Source organism: Molothrus ater, chromosome Z, assembly GCF_012460135.2.
Source record: "Molothrus ater isolate BHLD 08-10-18 breed brown headed cowbird chromosome Z, BPBGC_Mater_1.1, whole genome shotgun sequence".
In the NCBI taxonomy this organism is placed as follows: Eukaryota; Metazoa; Chordata; class Aves; order Passeriformes; family Icteridae; genus Molothrus; species Molothrus ater.
In genome coordinates this window covers 23,863,207-23,886,729 of record NC_050511.2, presented here as the reverse complement: position 1 = coordinate 23,886,729, position 23,523 = coordinate 23,863,207, and the positions used below count along the sequence as shown (strand labels likewise).

General features: G+C 40.6%; 2 protein-coding genes across 3 annotated transcripts in view; one reads left to right on the top strand and one right to left on the bottom strand.

The window, feature by feature from the left end:
- IQGAP2 (IQ motif containing GTPase activating protein 2) overlaps positions 1-23,523 on the top strand; it is a 125,004-nt gene that overhangs the window by 78,952 nt on the left and 22,529 nt on the right. Inside the window, exons 11-18 of the mRNA XM_036403702.2 lie at positions 19-106; positions 2,537-2,700; positions 3,241-3,401; positions 5,737-5,861; positions 7,871-8,034; positions 17,453-17,543; positions 21,509-21,670; positions 22,833-22,975. Coding sequence (XP_036259595.1) covers positions 19-106; positions 2,537-2,700; positions 3,241-3,401; positions 5,737-5,861; positions 7,871-8,034; positions 17,453-17,543; positions 21,509-21,670; positions 22,833-22,975 — 1,098 coding nt within the window. The remainder of the gene's footprint in view (positions 1-18; positions 107-2,536; positions 2,701-3,240; positions 3,402-5,736; positions 5,862-7,870; positions 8,035-17,452; positions 17,544-21,508; positions 21,671-22,832; positions 22,976-23,523) is intronic.
- On the bottom strand, positions 11,986-15,372 carry F2RL2 (coagulation factor II thrombin receptor like 2). 2 transcript variants are annotated; one of them, XM_036403703.2, is made up of 2 exons: positions 15,260-15,372; positions 11,986-13,547 (listed from the first exon to the last, which is right to left on the bottom strand). In XM_036403703.2, exons 1-2 carry the CDS (start codon positions 15,315-15,317, stop codon positions 12,460-12,462), a joined length of 1,146 nt encoding a protein of 381 aa, XP_036259596.1. In that variant the 5' UTR covers positions 15,318-15,372; the 3' UTR covers positions 11,986-12,459. The 2 variants fall into 2 exon arrangements, with proteins under 2 accessions (XP_036259596.1, XP_036259597.1); XM_036403704.2 differs by having other exon boundaries at positions 11,986-13,541.

Genomic DNA, 23,523 nt, shown 5'->3' with positions numbered 1-23,523 from the left:
TTTTTTCTGATCTGTTAGATAGCAGGCTTTCCAAATATGCTCGACAAAAGTGAAATACAGAAAGAAGTTAGTGTTGCCAATGCGGAAGCTGAGGCTCACAAGCTTAGTGAGTAACTGTTTTAATACTCTTTACCATCACCATTTAATTATGTTAAGATAATTGAGTCCACCAATTCTTGCACATAAACAAGGTTTCTCAAACTGAAACCATATGTGTTGCATTTTACACTCATAATCTTTCTTCTCAGTGTCACAATTGCCAAGTCACCAATCTGTGCTCCATTGGATGTACTCTTATTAAGTATATATGTACTCTTATTGAGATAAACGAGATTTGAGCTACTGGCAATCACAGCAGCAAAAAACTGAAAACTTGATGGCTTGAACAAATATTTATCAGTGCAGTATTAATTCTCATTTGGGAGCAATGACCATACTTGTAGAATTAAGACGGAGGAATATTTTTCACATTGCAGGGAAAAAAATTTCTCACTTTTAGACACATATTACCTAAATCTAACCTATTCTTAGTCTGCTAAGAATGCCACACAACACAAGTAAAAAATATATAGTTAAAGGGGATCTAAATTTGCAGTGCATGTGTTGCTGCTTTTGACTGGAAACTTCTTTGCTAGGAAGTTAACCTTTGGTTGATCTGCTGTCATTTCATACTGCATTTGGGCATGGCTGTTTTGTCTCTGGTACTGTATTCAATGCTTTGAAATCCAGGCTGATTGCTTTTGTGATGCGCCTTAAAGGCTATATTGTGAGGTCAGCTTCAGTCAGAAGATAATTTGACTTTATACCTTAAATGTTAGCCTGTTTCAGATTAATTAGCCATGGTGAAGAGTACTTTCTCTGAAAGAGTTACCTCTTGATAAAGGGAAGATGTGATGTGTGAAAAGCATTAACAGCAATCTGGAGGGTAACTTAGTTCTTCTGTTTGGCTTGAGAAGAAAAAAAAGTGGTTTTTGTTATAGGACTGTGAGCAATGTAAAATATGTTTTGCAATTCGCATGCTGGGTTTCAAAACTAGAAGTCAGTAGCTTGGTTATTGGCTGCAGAACTAGTCTAGTCCATTTGTGGACCTCGACTTCTTTCCTCTTTACTTTTTTCTTTAAAAAAGCATGAATGCATGCTGTAGCTATGAGAGCCTTTCCTGGTTTCTAACTTTAGGAATAGCCAATAGAGACAGTCTTCAGGGACAACATGGCCCCATATGAATATGCTTCAGAGAAAATTACACAAGAGGTGAGGGGCTTTTTCAGGTGGGCCTGGCCAGAAGGTTTTTAAAGACTTTGTTTTGTATAATAAGCTCTTGAGTGTTGCTGTATACATGAACTGTGGATGGTATCTTCTGTACAAGAAGTCTTGTCTCAGATTTGAGCAATCAGTGGTAACTAAAAATGTTCCCTGGGTAACAGTACACAGAAAAGCCATGTGATAAGGTAGAGGAGTGGGGCTTATTGATGGAAAAGGCATTTGCATAATTGCTATTCTTCAACTAGCCACATGTGCTCTAACCTTCAAGGTTGCTTCCCTTTCTGCCAGACCAGAGTGGTGCCTTTTACAGTGTGTTTCTGGGTGTGTCCTGGCCTGGCTATCTTCAAAGATGGCTCCTCCAGGTGTGCAATTATGGTGGCAGTGACTAAGCTGAGGGATGATGTAATGCTTCTGCAGCTGCCCAAGTGGGGTGTGTTTTTCAGCATTTTTCTGCTGGGCTTCAAACCCCTGACAAAGTCAGTCCAGCAAACAGCAAAACAGGCCAATTGTTGAGGTACTGAAAAGGTTTACACTCGTACCCTCACATTCCTTTATTTGCCTGTTTAATTTAAAATCTGAGCTGTAGGAAAGGGATTCATTTCTAGGTGGCAGTGCCTGTAAGGACTGATCTTCCATGCTGGCAGAAAAGCAAACAGGTGTTGGCATGTAGAGGAAGCTCTAGAAACCATAGCATGTGGTTTTTCATCTGTTCAGCTACTAATTTTCTGGCAGAATATCCCACCCCTCTAATACATTTGGCTGATTTCCACCAGGCCTCCTGAAATGGATACTAATAATGCTGTTGGTGCTTCAGGTACTGGCCTGCTTTAGCTAGCTCAATTCGAACCTGCCAAAGGAAGAGGTGAGAGAGGAAATGTGGTGCAGAAGGAAGGGAGCATTTGGGGTGAAGCAAAACTGAGTTGCTGGAGCTGACATACACAGCAATACCTGCTGCAAGCACACCCAGGAGGAGTTTGACCTTTCTCTGTGCTAGGGTGGAGTCAGCTCCTTGTTTTGTGTTAGAGGTGCAATAAGTAGTCTCTCATTTCTAAAAGTCTAGAAATTTTAAAGTCCTCCAGTCCATTTTTTGCTCGATACCTTTGAACAGAGACGTTTTTTGCAACATTCAGCAGTCATATCATTTCACAAAAATGTTTTTTTCTCTTATGACAGAAAATGATATTCTTTGAAATAACCTAGTTGTCATCTACATGGCATGAAGAGCAAACAGCATATGAAAATTAATAAGCTTTTTTTCCCTGCTGTTCTTTAGAACTTATAGCGGTTGACAATATCAATACAGCAATTCGTAACTGTGATCCTAGTAAAACACTGGTTGCACTGATGAAACCTGAGGCACAGCTGCCTGTTGTTCACTCATTTGCTGCTGCTGTCTATCAGACTGAGCTGTTCAACCTCCAACAACAGAATGCTGTGGTAAGAGTGAAAAGCTTACAACCTGCTCATTGATGTTGTGTAGCCAGACCATGAAAGAGCACAAACATAGCATGTTGTTGTGTAAAATCAGACATAATTCTCTTGCCATGGTGTTATGTATTGCATGAATCATTTTGGTTGAAAAGGCAATATTTAATTGCATAGTTTATTTCTTGCCACACTTCAGTCTGGCTGAGCTCTTGTGTTGCAACAAATCAACTGACTTTTTTTAATTGTTGCATGCTCTTAATGAGGACTAACTCTGGTTTATATATTATGTAGAAAAGTAATCCCCCTGTTATGAGTAGGATCAGAAGAGATGAGATTGTGGGGCAAAAGAAGGAAAGGGAGACTGGATGGAACGTAGAAACCCACTGAGCTCCACTACTGCTGTTGTGTCAGTCTGGCATGTCTGTGACCAGGAAACTTTCCAGGCTTCTTAAATCAAACCCATCTCCTTGATGGTATCTAGAGTGTGTAACTCAAATCTGTTACACTGCTTATTTAGCTTCCTGACTGCAGTACATTATTGTCCTACAGAACTACCTGGCACATGATGAACTGTCTATTGCAGTAGAAATGTTGTCAGCTGTTGTGTTGCTAAACCAGACCTTGGAAAACAAGGACATCCTAATGATAAAAAATCATCTCAGAAACCCATGTCTTGGCTTCAATAATCTGGAAGAGGAAAACTTGCAACGGTAAAGGTTCATTTTGTCTTGTCTGGATGAGACTTGGCAACTTCTGAAAAAATAAGTAGGCTTTTTTTGGGGGGGGCTGTCCTGTGTTGTGGCTGTGAAGTTGAAAGGGCTGCAAGATAAACATCTGTGGATTAAATTAATAAGGAAGAGTGTGACAATTGCTGTACTAGTTGAATCTAAATATAAGCAATAACAGCCTTGAAGGCTGTAGACGTGTGAGTTGCAGGGAAAATATCCTCAGAAAGCAAACATGAAGATCTTACAAGGATTTTTGCAGACACTAAAATGTGAAACAACTGTAGCTGGAAACTGTTAATCACTAACCATTCTGCAATTCTGAAAGATGGTCTTTGGAATGAGATAGTGTTTAATGCCTCAGGGTCCAGGTGATCTGTTGAGCCATAGCCAAGCCCTTTTTTGCTTGCTGGATGAGTGAATAAAAAGCTGTGGCATGCACCTGTGTTCAACATTACATGATAGCCTTCACTTGACTGCCAGCTGCTTGCCCTGCCACTTGCCTGACTTACCATAGGCATGCTGTTACTGCAATTGCTCTCTTGTCTATCAATAAAAAATCAGGCAACACAAGAGACCTGTACCCCCAGCATGCAAAGGAGAGCATGGAAATGTGGACCAGTTCCTGTCCCTTGGCACAGGCGGTGGAAGGCTCCACATGCTTCTGGAAGGCCTTAGTAGGCAAAAGGGACCACAGAAGCTGAAGATCTTCACTAGGCTGTCTGGGGACATGAATCTGAGAGCGGCCCTGGCTGGGTGTCTCAAAGCCAGAAGGAAGGCAGTCAGATTACGAATAAGAGGCCAGTTTTGGTGAGAGAGAGAAGAATGACATAAAATGGAGCAAAACTAATCTGCTACTTTGCCTCTGCTGATGTGAGGTGATGCTTGTGAGCAAGAGAAGCAATGTTAGAAATATGCAGGAATGGCCCCAAAGTGTCCCAAGTGCAGCATTTCTGGTAATGTTACTGACCCAATCTTTAGATTACACTGTCAGGAAACACAGATGAAACAGGTAGGAATTAGCTGGACTTGGCAACTAAATAAATTTTTATTATGCCATTATATTAACCTGTGCTGCCAACCATATGTTGAATATGGCAGGAAGCTTTGACTTGCACAGTACCAGAAGAAATAGAGTAGAACTAGAAAAATTTCATTGAGGAAGATGCTGTCCAATGGCTTTCTATCAGAAGAGATGGACTTGTTTGGAATGTGTTTTCTGGAAGAGAGAATTCAGGGGAAATACGGCATAGGTCTCCAAAACTGTGAATGTTGTGAAGAAGGTTACTAGAATTAGTTACTAGAATCAGATTCTAGTAGCTCTAGTTGTTTGGGGATTTTTGAGAATTTAATGAAGTAAATATTGGACCTGTCAAATATAAAGTTTAATTGTTTTTTAAAAAGCTGTCATCTCACAAAACCCATAGTGGGGCTAATTACTCAATAATTCATAAGATTTTAAAATAGAGCAGGTAAATTAATGGGGTGTAGACTTGTTTGCAACAATTAAAGTGATACACAGTCTCCAGCTCCAGAAATCCTTAGACACAGGCTACTAGATGCTGGAAAAACAAATCAGATTAGGAAATTATGAATCTCTCCTATTTTTTTTTCTGCCAGGCATTCATTCCTCAGGCTTCTGATGGAAATAGAAGATATGTATTTTATCTGAGATACTGTAGTAGTTCTACACTTGATTTGGGAATATGAAAATTATTTAACTTATATACACGTGAATTTGCACTACTGTGAAGTAGTGCAAATGTTGAGTACTGAGAAGCTCATCTGATCTTGAGCTTTCTAGGAAGCGTAGACACAGGCTACAGAGTCTGTGCTTGGATGATCTTGAGCTGTGGGAAGAGGGGCATAATTTTTTTTTCGTCCCTTGCCCATGGTTCATCATCTTCCTCATGGAGGTAGCAGGAGATGCTACTACCTGATACTACTGACTGACATTCTGGTCTTTGAATTAGTGTCTAGAAGGCAACAGTAGCTTTCTAGAGCAAGAAGCTGACTAATTATCCCCACATTTATCTGTTGCACCACATAGCAAGTTGTGTGTATGTATTGCTATCATGCCATATAACCAAGAAAAGTTCTCTGAATTACAGGGCCATTTCTTCAGATCCTGAAATGCATGTGTAGAACAGGCAGCTTGCATGTCTGTATAATTCCTGCCAAGAGCTGAGTTTGTCTGAAACTGAGTCATTGGAAAAAAAAAATACTAGTCACTAAATGATGGATGATACATCTGACTAATACTTTATGGCACTTTATCTTACATATGAAATACACTTATGTATTTTATATCTTCTTATAGTTATGCTGATACACTATTGTCTATTAAGTCAGAGGCTTCATCTCAAGGCCAAGATTATTTAAGCTGGAATGATATCCAGAACTGCATTGACATGGTTAATATGCAAATTCAAGAAGAAAATGAAAGTAAGTAATTCTTCCTCCACATTGCCTGCAGAGGTCATAGTCAGGTCTTTGGTATGTAAATTTATGAACTGAGTGGCCTCCTTCAGACACTTCTGCAAAGAGAAGAGCATTTAAAATTTTTGAAAGCCTGATGATCTTTGACTGTCCTTGAAATATTCCTGTTTGTTTCAGACAACTGAAGAATATCACAGGGTGCCTGCCTTCTGCAGTGTTAAAAATGCTGTGGTTCTGCCTGCTTGGCAGTATCTTCCAGCCCTGGATGGTCTCACTTTGGGGATTTTGCAGTTGTGAGCAAAGAGCATATTGGGAGATAGGGGAGGAAATTACAAGCCGTGTTCCATTGAAAAGTGTATTTTAATGTGTAAATGATTCCAAGTGATTGTTTTTCACAAAGGAGTCAGTAAGCAGTTAGACAATGCAAATATCTGTCTTGCTCTCCTTTTGGGTAACTTGATTTCCTGTCAGACAAGTAGCTTCTTATGCCCATGTGTTCTCAAGTGAATGTATTTAGAGTTTATTCTTGAAGTTGAAGGTAACTGTTTTGCCATAAGAGGGTGGTGTTATATTAAATGTAATAGCTGGTTATTTGGACCTCAAAAAAGCTAAAACACCAAATTCTTCCACTGTATGTAGAAATTTGAGGCTATCAAGTTATGCCAAATTTACTGGAGCAGGAAGAGGCAGCTTTCAGACTGCCTGCCATTTTGGAAGTAGTCTCAGTGCACTTTGAAAGCCTTTGTAAGACACAGGCTGCTCCTGCCCTTCCTGGACTGCCATTAGTGTCCTGCATGCTGCTGTTTCATACTGGTAAGGGAAATTTTATATTGCAGAATTTCTAAAACTGGCTGGATTATTGCTTCCTAAATCTAGTCCAGTGGTTGCCATGGATCCTCACAGCTTGTTTGCCCTGTGTCCTCCAACAAGGTGGGATGCTGAGCAGTTTGACTGGCAGAGTCACTTTTTTGTCTGAACCTCTGCACTTGTTAGGAGTTGGAACAGACCTTGCAGTAGCAGTGAAAGTCTTCAGTACCAAAATAGCTGCTCTTGCTCTCTGTGACACTGACCTCTGCCTGGGAATGTTTAGAGAGGGTAGATGGGCAGAGAGAAGAAGAAGAAAGGAGCCTCTGTTTCTTTAAGCAAGTCCCATATCTGCATAGTCCTTCTTTTGGACCACCTTGGAAAAATTGCTTGTTCCCCAAGCCTTATGATGACCTGGATCTGTGACCTCACCAGGTGGGTCTGGTGGGTCTAGAGACACTTGTTGAGGGACAATCTCCTGGGAGCAGGGATGTCATCCCTCACAGGTGATGGTGAAACCCTTGACTGATGCCTTTCTGTGATTCCCTTTAGGGAATACAAGCAGTGCATTTCAGTACTGTTTAGGGGCAGGAGGAAATGGATTTGAAATTGTTGGGCCCAGTCTGAAGAAAATGAGTTAAGGTTTTATTAAATACATTTGGCCTTACTTCCTGACTGAAGTGCTGAGTGCCACTGATCAGCATTGTTACATTGCTTATTTCCAGAGAAATTACAAGAAATGAGGTTAAGTTGCTATGTAATGCTGTAGCTGGGAGTGCAGTTTATATGTATTTGTCCAAATCAGGGTTTCAACTAATGTGATCTGAAATCACTTGGAAATAAAAGTTTCATCACTGTGAGCCAATATGTTAAACATATAAATATGTGGCACCCAATTTTTTCTTAAGCTTCATGTAGGTGCTTCTTCCCAGAAAATAGAAATATCTGTTTTCACTTTTTTGCCAAGGATAATTTTGATTTTTAGGAAGAGTTTTATCCAAATATATCAATCACTGTGATAGGAAGGAAAGTTGTATAGCTTCAAATTAATATAAGAACAAAAATAATTTTAAATCAGCTGCTGTTGCTGCCTCTGCTTCTTGTTTCGTGATTTTTCTGTTCTTTGTGTTACTGCTTTGTTTGTGTGTGATATCCAAAAAGTTGCAACTTTCTTTGATAAGTGCATCTTTAATAACATTTCTATTTCACAGGAATCATTGCAATTGGACACATTAATGAAGCAGTTGACCAAGGAAATCCTGAGAAAACTCTAGAAGCCCTGCTGTTGCCCACAGCCAAACTGCAAGATGTGAGACCAGTAAATGCAAGGCATTATCAGGATGTTCTGCACCATGCCAAAGCACAAAAATGCAAGGTTAGAATTTTTACTGTTCTCTGTGAAAAGTGAAATGCCAATTCATTTCACTTGCTTCTGTGTCCCTGTCCTGGTCCCCTGATGTTTGCATTGTCTTTGCCCAGTGAGGTTGTAAATAAGTGAGTGACAACAAACTGGCACTAAGTAATTTTGCACTATAACTTATTCTAACTGGCAAAATGGATTAATTCTCAATATATTAAAATTAAGACATTTTCTGCATATGTCTTGCTACTGTTGTAATCTCATTTATTTTAATTCTACTAGGTTGCTGCAGCTATTACAAAATACAGGCAGCAGCAATTCTCAGTTAGGAATTTGTATAAGGATACAGTTACAAGACTGTGTCAGGCAGTATGGATGGAAAGTGAGGTTTTTGCCAGAAAGAAGTCACAACTGTGGTGTTACTTAACAAATCTTTGGGAAGTATTTTGAGGAGTCTCCTTTGTTTATGTTGTTTTACTATAGTGAAATTTTTGTACATATTTCTTTTTCAGCTTTATCATGCAATAACAAGCTGATGGTCTTGCACATGCCTTCAGTTTAAACTTATTTCAACTGGATGTTGCTATCTGCTTCCCCAAAAGCAGTGGCCTGGTTAGCATTACAGCATTACAGCTCAGGGAAGCATAAACAAAGATCAGCCTAGCAGCTTGCAGGATGTGACTGAAGGTTAGCTAAAGCTACTAGCACAGTACTTAAAATGCCCAGTGTCTGGAAAACACAATCAAAATTCACACAGTGTGTCCCTGAGGTAACATGGTAAGCTGGGGAAAGTCTACAAACTTTGGCTTGTAACGTTTCTTCCAGCATTTGTCACCTCACCTGGGGTACCTGCTGTGAAACCATGCTGTCAGAGCTTTTGAAAGGTGTTTGCACAAATCAATTTCTCACCAGGGTTCCCAGGTAAGGGCTGGTTTCACTGAGCCCTCAGTGCTGAAAAGCCTTCTCTCTCAGCATGTGTGCTGGGGAGGGTTTCATGCATTCTGACCTCACCTGTCCTGGATGGGCTGGGGTCAGTGTTTGTGCACAGTGAGGGTGCTGGCTGCACAGTGCTGACCCAAAATATGCCACGTGTATGCACAGGGAGCCAGGATGTCCCCAAGGCACAGACCTGCAGCCCACAGGACACAGCAGTCCTACCCTGGCTCACTCCTGCCAGCTGCCCCAGTGTTCCCCAGATGCAAACCTGATGCCTACTCCTGTCCTGGTGTGAATGTGCTCATAGGAAAAAAATGAGTGTTTCCATATTTTGGAACAAAAATTGTACAATCTCTTTGAAGTCTTCTCATTATAAGATTTTTGATGTTCCTAGAGACTTCTGCTGGCCTTTCTCTTCTGAGCTATTTTGGTTTTGCAATCTTTTGGCAACTACTTAGAGCACCTTCTCTGTGAACAGGAGTGCTGCTCCTGTTTCAGAAGAGAACAAGGCACAGTGCTCCCAAAAGAAACACTTAGATGCATACTTACTCTTAACAGAGATCAATCATAGATATGGCCATTCTTTAGGTAAAAATATGATTTAGACTGACATTTCCTTAAAAAAAAAATCCAAACACAATTGTAAAGGGAGTGCAATTTCTGAAGTCTGTCTATTTTCCACTTTTTCTGATCCCCTGTTTATAAAGCAGATCTCTCAGAATTTGTGTTTAGCATGTTTTAAGAGTGAGCTGTGGTAAAAGGAAGTATTTGATTTACAAGGATCAGATAAGTCTCCCTATAAACTTCCTGCCCCAACATCTGGAAAAACATATGTGTCAAACCTACTCACTTATTCTAAGCAGCTTGCTGTCACTTCCCCATAGCTGTGGTGATTTTTGACACTGTCTCCCACAGCACACTCCTGGACAAGCTGGCAGCCCACGGCTTGGACAGGAGCACTCTGTGCTGGGTTAGGAACTGGCTGGAGGCCGGGCCCGGAGGATGGTGGTGAATGGTGCCACATCCAGCTGGGGCCAGTCAGCAGTGATGTCCCTCAGGGGTCTGTGCTGGGCCAGTTCTGTTTAATATTTTTATTGATGACATGGATGAGGGTTTAGAGTGTTTCATTAGCAAATTTGCAGATGACACTAAGCTGGGACGGTGTGTCGATCTGTCAGAGGGACGGAGGGCTTTGCAGAGGGACTTGGAACAGTTGGATGGATGGGCAGAGTCTAATGGGATGAAGTTCAATAAGTCCAAGTGCCGAGTCCTGCACTTCAGCCACAATTACCCCCTGCAGCATTATAGGCTGGGGACGGTGTGGCTGGACAGTGCTCAGAAGAAAAGGGACCTGGGCGTGCTGGTTGACAGCCGGCTGAACATGAGCCAGCAGTGTGCCCAGGTGGCCAAGAAGGCCAAAGGCATCCTGGCCTGTGTCAGGAGCAGTGTGGCCGGCAGGAGCAGGGAGGTCATTCTCCCCTGTACTTGGCACTGGTGAGGCCACACCTTGAGTGTTGTGTCCAGTTCTGGGCCCCTCAGTTTAGGAGGGGCGTTGAGATGCTTGAGCGTGTCCAGAGGAGGCAACGAGGCTGGTGAGGGGCTGGGAACACAAACCCTGTGAGGAACGACTGAGGGAGCTGGGGGTGTTCAGCCTGGAGAAAAGGAGACTCAGGGGTGACCTCATCACTCTCTTCAGCTTCCTGAAGGGTGACTGTGGTGAGCTGGGGATTGGTCTCTTTCTCCGGGCAACAACAGACAGAACAAGAGGACACAGTCTCAAGCTGTGCCAAGGGAGATACAGGCTAGAATTAAGGGGGAAGTTTTTCACAGAGAGAGTGGTCAAATACTGGAATCATCTACCCAGGGAGGTGGTGGAGTCACCATCCCTTGATATGTTTAAAAAAAGACTGGATGTGGCACTTGGTGCCATGATCTAGTTGAGGTGTTAGAACATGGGTTGGACTCGATGATCTTAAAGGTCTCTTCCAACCTAGAATTTCTGTGATTCTGTGATTTGGAGGAGTCTGCACCCAAATCTGCCAGAACACATTGTCCTTATAATCTGAGGTCCTCATCTCAGATCTGACCTATCTGTTCCTTGCTTGAAACCGAAAACCCTGGAACTCATTTGTCCTGTAAATCTTAAACCACAGCTTTTAACAGTTTTGAAAGCCTTTTTAAGGCAAATGTATTCAGGTCCCAGTGGAGAGAAATCCTGTCTTAAGGGAGCATATTGTGGATAGCTGGAAAGTTAAACAGATGGACCAAATTACTATGTTTGGTTGTAGCATTTTTTGTGTGATAGGTTCAGAGGTTTTAGTTGGGTTCACCTCATTTATATTTTCAACAGTTGTGTAATATTTGAATTATTTTAGAGTTATCTTTAAAGTTTGTTCTTGTGCATGTTGAAGGAATGGCAGGATTAAAATTAACTTAAATTAAGAACAAGAAGAAATAGAAAAAGGGGACTGTCACCAGGCTGCAAATTCCCTTGAGGCATTTTCCAGTGCAACTCAGTTTATTTAAGTTTTTTTACAATACTATTATCAAAACAACATAAAACATTTTTGTCCTCACTTACATGCTGCAGTTACAAATTCAAATGACATCACTGAGGTAATTTTCTAGGAACTTAGTATATAAGTTGGTTTTGAGTTTCTGTAAAGGTAAAAATTGACCCATTGTTTTACTAATAGTCAACGGTAACTAGCTGCAGTATTTGTAACACTGTAGGTATTTCCTGTGAGGATGTGGAAATAGCGAATACTACAAAATAGCTTCTCTGTTTTGCTTACCAAGCAAGAGTAATATATGCCTGGATTCACACTGATAAGGGTTAGCTCCCAGCAATCCCTGTGGGTTAAGGAAGTGCAGGTGCTGACGAAGTGGAAGAACAAGTCTCCAGTGCAGAGCTGGTTAAGCAGCCTCATGGGAGAGGTAGCCTTGGAAGAGTCAGGTTCTGCATCCACTGCTGTAGACTTACTGTTTTGTGAACCCATGGGGACTCTGTATTTCCAACATCCTGGGCAGTACTCACTCTTGGTTGCTCCCTGGCATGTACAAAGTGCTTGTTCCCATTTTCACCAGGCCAAAAACTTGGTTTTGTAACACTGTTCCTGCAGTGATTGTTGGCTGAGAGCTAATTTCAAGCGTCATGAATTGCCCTAGAAGTGCTCTTTGGATGCTGACTTCTCTTCTGGTATTTAGAAGCTGGGGTGCCTGATACCCTGGCAGCTTCTCCATGGCCAGAAAGCAATCTCAGAAGGAAATGGAGGTGCAGAGCTGCTTCCCTGAATCTAGGTACACAGGTGTTGCAACACATGTAATAAAGTTATAGAGCTGGAGTGTGTATTTTTGGAGATATTCCTTGTGTGGAAGGAAGTAAATTTAACTGAGATTGTGTTTTCTAACCCATTTTACTTGAAGTATAAATGTCACACCTGAGATTTGTTGCTGTCAGTGTTAGTACTGTACAAAACCATAATTCCAGTAATAGAAATAAATTCATTTTTCCCTGGATATTTTAACCATTGTCAGATAAATATTGGATTGACTTCTAATTTTTGACATCAGAAAATAAAGGAAAGGATCAAGACAGCTGTTTAGGCTGCTAAGACATAAAGCAATTAGATAAAAAGAATACAGCCTATCCGTGTTGTAATAATAATAGTTGATGTGATGGATAATAAGGATAATATTGCTTGGCGCAAAGCAAATAGCAAAGATGGTAAGAATCAAAAGACTGACTTTGACATACCAGAACCATTCGTGAGTCTTGAGTGTTCGTATAATTGAGACATAGCAGAACACGATAGTTGCAAGCGGTATTAAAAACCCAAATACAGCCAAGGACCCATAGTAGTAGAACTGGAAGGAAGACACAGTTTCACAGGCACTGTGCACGTCGTGGCAGGTATAAATGTCCAGCTGCTTCACATAATAGCTTTGCTGCGTGATGGCGAGCGGGAGCATGTAGAGGAAGACGATGGCCCAGACGGCGGCGCAGGCTGCGATGGCGTAGGCGCGCTTCGGGAGGCTCTTGTAGGTGAAGGGGTGGACGATGGCCAGGTAGCGGCTGACACTGATGCACGTGAGCAGCAGAATGGAGCAGTACATGTTGCCGTAAAACACCGCCATGGCCGCCCGACACATGGTCTCCCCAAATACCCAGTTGTTCCCGTTGATGTGGTAGGCTATTTTGAAGGGCAGTATGATGCAGAAGAGCAGGTCTGAAACAGCCAGGTTTGTGTAGAGGACGGCGGTGCACACGGAGCGGATCCTGAAGAGTAGCATCCACAGAATGATGGCATTAGAAGGCACACCCAATAACAGAGCACTGAGGTAGACAGCAGGTATTAGCTTGGTGCTCAGAGAGCTAGTGAGGTACTCCAGTGTGGTGTTGCTCACTTCTGTTAATGTGGAGTCATTTGACTTTTTTGAAGTGCATTTGTTTTCTCTGATATGGATGGTTGTTGTTTCCCCTTCTATAGCATAAGGGGGAATGTAATCATAGTCTCTCGCTGAAATTCCCCGAAAAGTTTTGATAAGAGACACTGTTTTAATTGCAGAGCCATTCTTTGAAAATTCTGAAGCTTAAAAATAAAACAAAGTGAAAATTGTTAAAAAGGACAAACTACTGTATTAACCATGTAACTCAGGAGCAGAGAAAGATAACCATCTCTACATGAAAAGCAATATAAGTTTAAAATATTTGGAGATATTCTCCTCTGCTTTTGGTGCTCAAGTGTACAGATATCAATCAGTCTTCATTTATCATTTCACACCAAATCTTGAAAATTCATCATTAATGTAGTGTTAGCTGATCTTTCTGCATTTTGAGTGTTTTCAGTAATCTTTGGTGAAAAACATAAGACACTTCTGTAATTCTTATGACCAGTGGAGGATTTTTCCCAGTAGCAGGAATGTTGGTCATTGATCATATAAGCAGTCTTTGTTTAGGCTTGATCAAACACCATTACTATCCTTGTCACTTCATGTATGAAATGAATGACTGCAAAAGTTGCAAAAAGCACTCTCTAGCCTAAGACAAACTGAAATTTTCAAATTAGAAAACTGAAATTATCCTTGGTTTTTTTGGTCTCACTGTGAAATTGTTTTTCTTCAGCTTCTGACTAGTGCAAACCAGATCTTCTCAGGTTCTCATACCTAAGCAAGGGCAATGTCCTAAGAATTGAAAACAAATGGTTGGGCAGGTATTAGGTGTAATTTCCTGGGGAGTGAATAAAACTTTTCAAGCGGTAGGAAAATTATGTCTGAGTAAATATTGTCAGCATGCGGGCAAAAACAGTAATACTATCTAATTAACACCTGTTCCTCAGTCTTTAGCTGACAAATTTGTAGGGACATTGACATCTTCACATGAAGCACAAATGTGTTCAAAATGCTTTTTAAAGCCATGTGTTGTAAAATAGATTTTGCGCAGTAAACAACTGTGTAATTATTTGTGTCACTTAAGTTTTCTTAGCTGCATTTAATGCAAGAATACTTATTGTAAAGCCTTCAGCATGCACAATGAAACTGGAATTCAGAAGCAAACTGAAATATGGGTGAAAATCTTTGAACCTTTTTTTACCTTTCCATATTTGAATAAAATAAAGATAGTTTTATTAATGTTCACTGTCAGATTTACAGTAGAATGTTTTAAAATAAGAATTAGCAGACTACATAATTTTTAGTGGTTTTTTTTGATGGTTACTCCAGAAAGCTGGTTGTAATCACTCATTAAAAGTCATACATGTGCCTGCATTGTCTGGTGTGTGTGTAGATGGATAGATATAGGTATAAATACATATATATATGTATATTATATATATGTGTGTGTGTATATATATTTATGTATACCAGCTTTTCAAAATGAGCTTGGTTTGAAAACAGTTTTAATTCTAGGAAGGTTTATTAGTTGATCATTTCCTTTAGTTATTTTTATCACAATAGTCATCTGAGCATTTCCTTCTAATAACACCATCTGTAAAGTTGCAAAACAAGACACTGCAGGTTTAAAATTATTGTATCGTTACAAAAATACTAGATAAAAGATGTGTCTTCAGTAAGTGCAGAAAGTGCCCTTAAAAAATTCTTTACAGAAAATGACTGGCAGAGGTAAGGTGTCACTGAAGTGAAAGAATAAAAATCTGCTTTAAAGGAGACATCCTGGAACAGTTTTTCTTAATTGGTACATGCATGTACAACTCATTTCATGTTCACAGCTGGTAGAGCAACAGCATTATCAAAAAGTCCATGTTATTGACTAAAAGATGCAATAGATACAGAAAGGAGGACTCACCTGTAGTGCAAAGACTGGAGGTAAAAGAGAGCAGTCCAGTGAAAAACAGTATCTTCATTGTAGTGTGTGAAATCCAGCCAGCTGAACAATGGTGCTGTGCTAGTTCATCTCAAGAGATGTTTTGTGGGGGCTTTTTTCCCCTGTGTAAGGGATTAAAGAATGATTGATCTGTCCTCCAGAAGCATCCTGTAAGCATGAGGTTTATGGTAAGGAACTAATTTGTTCCCTGTCTACTACAGCAAGAGGGTGTGACGTATCCAAATATGCACACATGACTCAGTTTCAGCCTCAGCCCAACACAGAGATAAAATTGCTTTACAGCAACATTTTAACTCCTAATTTACCACAAGCCTGAAGCTAATATGGAGGGTTCTACTGACACATGTGCATACAGATATTTGGAGTAAAAAGATGCTTTTTGGAAAAATCAGGGGATGTGTTTAGTAAATCCTGAAGGGTCTCATTCAGAGACCAAAATGTCATGTGGCTGAACTCTGTACTCTTCTCCAGAGAAAAGCTGGGCTTGCAGAAGAGTGTGATGAACTCAGTTTAGCAAAAGGCAAAGGTGGAAAGAAGCCACACATACAAAAATGCCTTAGGAAAACTGCCTTCTGCTTTGCCTTTTGCCTCCCTGCCCACTGTTAGCTGTCTGGCTCCTTCAATCCACCTACTTCCTCTCTTCAGACAATTTCCACCCCTCCACAGACTGCAGCCTCTAAAACCTTTCCCCTATTTTCATTCTCAGCTTTGTTGATCCCTTCCTTTTACTCTGACTGGCTTCCCCCCCCGCCCACCCGCCCCCGTCTTTTTTCCCTTCAATGCCAAATAGCAACAGCTTGTTTCAGCAAGCAAAATTAGCCCAAGCCTTGGTCAGGCGTCCAGGCTAGTTGTGAGGCTCAGCATAAGTTGTACTTGTCTCCGGAGCAGTATTTGTTTCTGTTCTTGTATTTAATGTGTAAAAGCTGGGTACCAGATTAGGAACTCTCAATACTTTTCTCAAAATTCAGTGGCAGTTTGGGAATTTATTAAACATTCTCTCAAGTGCTAACTCTCACTTGGTAGAAAAATAAGCAGTATGTGTCCACTGTCCTGTGATTGTCTGACACCACTTCATGTTATTTATGTATTCGGCTACCTTGTTTACACATATGATGCAAGCTGAAGAGCATGTCTTCAGTGGTTTTTTACCCTGTTTTCTCTTTGTAGCTTCTGTGGATATCAGATTTATTAGATCTTTGGCCTGAGGTTCAGCGCTTAACCAGGGATACTCATTGCAAAGCTGCTTCTTTGTCCACACTGTTTTAGTTTGAATGTGTTTCTAGCTGGTTTTCTTCCCTGAAATATTTGTGTGTATATTTTCCTAGATCTCTCTTAATTGATACATTCCAGCTTCTCTCATCATTAGTCTGTTATAGACCTGACACTCCTATTTCCTCTTTAGCATGAATTTCCCACCCACCCTACTGGATTAGGTTTTAAATATCACTTTAACCCTGTTTTATCTGCTGAAGTGCTGGTATCACCTGTGAACCTAGGCAGTAGGGCTGGTTAGTGGGGATGTTGATCCCACTCTACTACACCTCCTATTTTACATGGGTTTAATGTCATGCACTTTAGGCCTGAAAGAAGAGGGGTGCCTATTCTCCTGCTTAGTTATAGAAATGCTTGCATGAGCTAAGTCATCATTACTAAAGCTGAGCTGTCTTTCTATGAGACTATTCACTGCTATTTTCTAATATAACATGTATTTAGATATACACAAGGATCCTTTCCAAATAAGGGATTTTGAAAGAAAGCCAACTTCCTGCAGCCTTCTGCTATTCTCTCCTACTATCACAATGCTTCCTGGTAATGTGTGATTTTATGCGACTCAGACTACTTTGCCTACATATTGTGGAAATAAAAATGTTTCAATTTTTATTGATCTTTAGTCGAATGAATTCTATGCCAGCAGTATCAGCAAATTCTGTTCTTCTAGACATCAAAACTTTCAGAGATTTGTATCTGAACAGGATTGTTTTCCAGTCAGTAAATAGAATATGAATGTGTTTCATTGATGACTTTAAACAGTCAAATCCTTTTTTGTGTTCTAGAGCTTTGCAAAGCAGAGATTGTATATTGCAGCTGTATCCCAGTATTGAGAGAACTCTTATTATTCAGTTTTTTCAAGGCTTTTTACTGTCCTTTTCCCAGGAATCTCAAGATGAATCAGCACTTCTGTGGCTGGATGAAATACAAAGAGGAATCAATGACAGCAATAACAACATAAAAGAAGCAGCAGCCTGTAAGCATTAACCTGCGTCTCCACTGCTCTTGTTTTTCTTGGTCTTGGGAAAATGAAATTGGTAATTTTTGTTTTCCACTTCAGGGAAGGTGCAAGCCTTTAAATACATGAAAAGAAATTAGTGTGTGTTCTTTGTCATACTAAAACTGAGATGACTTAAAACTACAGGAGTGATGTTAGTCCTATCCCATCTAAAGTGGTAATCTTTAAGGTGTGGCTAATAATTCAACAGATGTAGTTATACAGGTTTTCATCATGACCAATCTTTCCAATGTCACTGTATCTTCATGTAACTCCTGAAATATATGAATGAGAACAGATATGCTGTTCAGGAGCTTGTTTTGCTATATTTAAAATGAAAATCTTTATGCATGTTTTAAGGGAAAATTTTTATGTTTACAAATTTGCTTATTCATATTTCTTTCTATTGTCTTTTATGGATTGCTGACAAACAAAAATCAGGAACATATTAACTTTTAAAGCAGTGTACAAGGAATGCTAGCTCTTTTTGAAAAGTATATGCTCTTCCAATCTGTAAGGAAGAGGAAATCTGTAGGAAAAATGTTGAGACTTAATCTGTCAGAATGCTGTGTACTGAATGCACTCAACACCTTTTGTCAAAGCTTTGATTGAATATAATAATTATAGAAAAAATATTCATGGCACATAATAAACTTTGGCAAGCAATGTAGAAGCAAGTGCTGCTGGGTTTATGGGGCAGGTTGGAGAGCACGGTGATGTGCCTGCCTGTTCCAGGCCAGCACAGCACAGCACAGACAAGGCAGTGGGTGTTGGTCAGCCTTCTGCTTCCCTTGGCTGTGGGTGAGTCAGTGTTGCTTTCTGTTGCACCTTTGGAGCTTGTGAATGCAAGTGCTGGAGTCGGTGCATTCCTGCAGTGCCGTGCTCAGCCATCCCCTGTGCCGTGAGCCCACAGGCACGCCAGGAGTTACTGCTTGGGAAGGGGTGGATGGAAGAGAACACAGATGGACACCTCAAATAGCTATCCCTGCTACAGGAACGTTGCATTTTGTGTTACTATAGCTTTAGAAATTATTTAAACAACTAATATCTTCACATAACAAGGCAGATACACTGAAGATAGGTGAAGTATTTTTGTAGGTCACATATCCATAGAAAGCACTGGGCTTGTGTTTTCTGAGACGGGGTCAGATACACACACATTGTCTCAACCAAGCTTTTGTACTGAGGGAGTGCTGATACCTTCTTTTGTGGAAAAACCTGCTTCCCATGAATGCCACCCAGAGCCATGGGGAAACATGAGCACATAGAAGGGAAGGAAACACGTAGTTTCTAAACAGATTTGAGTTAAACCTAAAGAGCAACTTAAAAATTGCCTCATTAGTGTTCACTGGAGTAAAAGCATTAAGAATATTTATCATAAGCACCCTGCAGAAATTAAGACAGCATAATTCATACAGCAATACCATACAGTGTTGCTAATGGTAAATCACTGGTCCATCCACTACCTAGTTGTTGTACTAAAATCTTTTCTTATAATCTGTGTTGGTAGTAAATGCACAGCTTTTCACAACGATGCTCAGTGGAACTGTTTTAACATTTTACTTTTAGGAAAAAAAACCTAATTTTGTGTATTCTGCCTTGTGAGTTGAAACGAAGCACTGTCAGCACAGGGCATTCATTCTTAAAGAGCTCTTAAGTTTTGCAACTAAAACCTGAGATTTAACCTTTCCCCACGGCACAGAACCTGATACTTCCTATAACCAACACATCCTGTCTCAGGAAGTTTGCATGTTGTGTTCACGTAGTCTAAACATGAAGTTCAGCTTGATCACCACTTGGAAAGGAACTTTTATTTGATCTATCACACAGGCACTATTTTTGAAAGACAAACAACTCCAAAACTTTCACAAAGTAGTCAAAGATGTATTTTTCAGTTTAAAAAGTGGTTTTGAGATTCCTGCAGTAATGGCACTAAAATCAGCAGTAAAATAAGAGAAGATACTGGCAGTGGTACTGAAACAGTCGTGATCACTTCCAAAGTAACTTTTATGCCTTATATAAATACTAAATGGTACAATACTAAAATTTTGAAAGGCTTTTACAGTCATCCCTGTCAGTAAAGGACTTCTTCTACCTTTATTTAGGAAGAAATGTTCAGTAAGTGCTGGTGCACTTCCTAACTTCTTGTGGTGCTTGCTCTGTGTTTTGCATCACCTTGCTTCACTTCTTTAATGAGTTCAACCATTGTACTTCTTATCTAAGTGGAAGACAAAAAGAGATCAGCCAAATATCAGCTATATAGCCTTCAGGAGTAGATTTGAACACTGACTTCAGTCTTGCACAGGAAGAGTCTGTCAAAGCAGGAAGTCTGTGTGTCCTGAGAGAGTCCAAGTTATAGGAAAAAGCTGATCTTTGGCCTTGTTGAGAGTTCAGGCTTATCACACCAGACAACTGTGGCTTTGTATATCACAGCTGTTTAAAAGGGAGGATGGGTGTGGAAAAAAGCCCTTTGCAGTGTTGATCTGGTACTGGCATCCTAACTGCTAGAGAAGCAGACTGGAGCTGACAGTTTTCTGGCGGTTCGGGATGGCTAACCCCCAGTTATCTTATGATTTTTCAGGGTCCAAATGGCCTTTCTCTAGAGCAAGAGCCACAGTATTAATTGCTAGCACTTAAAAGGAAAGGAATAATTTCTGCTGAGTTGAGTTTTTTTCCCTGATAAATAGTTTTCTTACCTTTTCCTTCAAAAATACAAACATAATTAATTAAAGGATGGGGAAAAGCCAGATGGCAGTGAACCTACATAAATGCATCTTAGCTTGTGTTTTCTTTTGTCTTTGTAAAAATATCTTCCAGCACTCTTAACTGCATGATGAAAAGGAGGAAGGAAAGAATTCAAATACTGCTGAACAGAGTTGATGAGGCATATGGGACTGTGTATGAGCCTGGGGCCAGCAGCAGCCAGCTGTAATGTGTAGCTTCCCAGTTTTTTCTGCTTCCTCGCTGCTGAGGCCCAATGCCTGGATATCACAGTGCCACAGCAATGGTAGAAAGACATTTCCAGTACATGTGTGTGCTGGGCAGAGGCCTGTTCCAAAGCACAGAGTGGATGTTCTAGCCCTATTCAATTGTTCCTCTGTGCATGGATCTTGAATTTAGATGTGAAGGAACACCTTTAAAAACCAGAGCAGTGATTTCTAAAGCAGCCTAAACATCTAGTGGGTAAGGTACTTTTGAAGTGGCATGTGCTTCCACACATATGCTGCAGGTGTTGTGGAATCTGTTCCCTCAGTGATGGTGGGATCTGAGCAAGGAAGCCCTGAATTAGAGTATGGGTAATGCCACATGACATCAAAGTCTGCACATCCTTCACAGCATCACCTCTCAGGGTGCTTTTATATGCCCTGAAAGCAAAAGCTGCATCTCTGGCAAATTCGAGGCCGTGAATTAGCTTTCAACAAGTTCCTGAGGAGGTGAGGTTGCTTCACAATGCTGACTATGCTGCTGCAAGAATTTACTCAAGGCAACCAGTTTTAATTCCCATTTTGTACAGTAGAAGTGAATGTTAACATTTACAGCCTGTAACCAAATTACTTCATGTACCTCTAGAAGGCTCCAGGTGATCAGCAGATGATGGCCTGTCTGTTAGGGCAGGCTGAGTGTGTGGCTACCTGCCATCCTCAACCCCTGCCCTGCTGTCACCTGGCATGTCCCGTGATGGGGAGCAGCTATGCCCTCAGACAGCTCTCAGTTCTGCTGTGGCTGCATCCAAGCCTGGGTGGAGCAGACACTTTCTATCTAAGACACTTGTCCTAACAAGCATGAAGGCAGATGTAAATGAGTAAAGCACTGAATTGCTGTGTATGCCATGCTGTCTGTGTGTGCCAGCGTTAGAAGTCTATTTTCAAAGTTTCTGGAGGCTACAGTTAGGGGTACATAGAGTATAAGACACTTAATTTTTCTCTGTTATTATTTGACCCTAGTGGCTGTTGGAATATCAATGATTAACAAGAGCTTGGAGAATGGTGATTCACAGCCAATCCTGATGATACTACAGTCAAGGTTTGGACTACGAGTCATTCCTGAATGTGCTGAAGCCTACTTCTGGAAGCTCTCTGAAGCCAAGAACATGAAAACTACAGAAGGTAAAGAACTTCCTAAACAGGACAGTTCCACATGTTTATATCACTGAGGCAACCAGAAAGCTAGAACAGGAGGTATCTGTAAATTGAGGGAGACAGCTGCTGCTTTAAAGTCTTTTGACAAATGTTATACTTTTCCAAGTGCATTTTACGTGACATTGTACTGTTGTGCACATAATGCAGACCACAGTACCTGCTGAGAAGTAAGTCTAGTGACTTCTAGAGTCTAGCAGAGGCTTCATAGAATCTCAAACCTTCCTCTGAGTGAATTTATGGCAACTCCTCTGTGACTGTCAATAGATTAGTCCATTCTCTCAGAAAACTATTGCTCGCTGACAATTTTTTTCATATTAGCAGATGCAGAGATGCATGCATCAGTCTTACAGATTGCTGTCAAAGATTAAGCCAGCATCTGACAGTGTTCACAGCCCAATTATGGTCCCTGTGTATTGCCAGAGCAGCAGTTACCAGCAAAAGCTGGGGCTAGAATCTGTTCTTAGCAGATGATGGGATGTTTTGTCAGAGCTGACAACAGCCAAGGTTAGCTAATGGTTACAAAAAAAATTACTGTCGGTGTAGCACCCGTTCTTACAGTAGATGGGCATGTTTCACTTTGCAACATGAATATTTTTAAGGCCTTACTAGTTTTATCTTGGGGCCTTTTGTCCATGAGGAAATTAGGTTTTTCCTGCCTGTCAGGATGCAGACTGGTTTACCAAAGCAATAAGCAAGAAAATTATGTGGATATAGGAAATGTCGTGTGTGAGCTAAGAGTCAGTAAGCCCAGAATTTGGGCAGAAGACAAGAAAAATATTTTTTATAAACACAGTCTGTTTCACTTATGAGAGATTACGTAAGACAGAGGACACACTGTTTCAGGAGCACTAACTTGACACGTTACGGTTTGGAGAGGGTAGCAGTGGATCTATACCAACCTTATAAATGTTTTATTAACCTTATCACCAGTTTGCTCTAGAGGAATGACTCTCATCCACCTAGCAGGGTATTCTGAAAATCCTTACTACAAAAAGGCCCAAGATATACAGAGATTTTGCGTGTCAAAGGGGTTCACAGCAAGTACAGGAAGGGGAAATGAGTAGGGAGAGCTGTAATTTATCAGTGAAACAGGACACAAATGTATACTAACGGTATGAACTGCTTTTAGGTTCTAGTGAAAGTCCATGGATTAAACTTTTAATGAAAGCCATGTATGATTACTATTACAATGTGGAAACTGAAGAGGGTACCTGTGTTGCCCCCAAAGGAGTTGTACCAAAAACTTCATGGTTAACTGGTGAAGAAATCCAGGTAGGTGGCTAAAACATTGGTTTTTATTGCAAAAGCAACATAAACATTTGAGAAAGCGTGAGACATGAAATTATCAAGAGGCTGTGGTCGGTCAAACTGAAGGTCACTTTATCAGTATCTGCTTCTGACAAGAGCAGCAACTTAAGTCTAAGCAGACAGTGATAGGCAGCACAGTCTCCTGTCTAGTGTCTGACAATGATTTAGGGATTTCCTTACTGGAAGTTACAGCATTTCTTTTAATGACCATCAGCAGACAACAATGGAGTAAAGTCTGATTGCTTCCATATCTTTTTATAGGACTTTGCATTGGCCTATAACAAATAATTTTATTAAGTATTTGTGAGCAGGTGGAACCACCATTTTCTGTTTAAATCTAATCCTCTGACAGCATTCATGTATCTCCAGATTCAAGAGGATGAGTGTGCTATTTTAGCTCCCTTACTGTAGAGGTTTTGCACAGTGTGAAATAGAACAAAGCAGATCACACAAGCCTCTGAGTAATTTGTTCTTCTATATTCTGATGCAGCTCACCTAAGTTACAGGCTTAC

Coding starts and splice junctions, on each gene's coding strand:
- F2RL2 (XM_036403703.2), bottom strand. CDS start 15,317: ATGAAGATACTGTTTTTCACTGGACTGCTCTCTTTTACCTCCAGTCTT. Junction 13,548..15,259: donor CTCCAGTCTTTGCACTACAG/GTGAGTCCTCCT, acceptor TTTATTTTTAAG/CTTCAGAATTTTCAAAGAAT.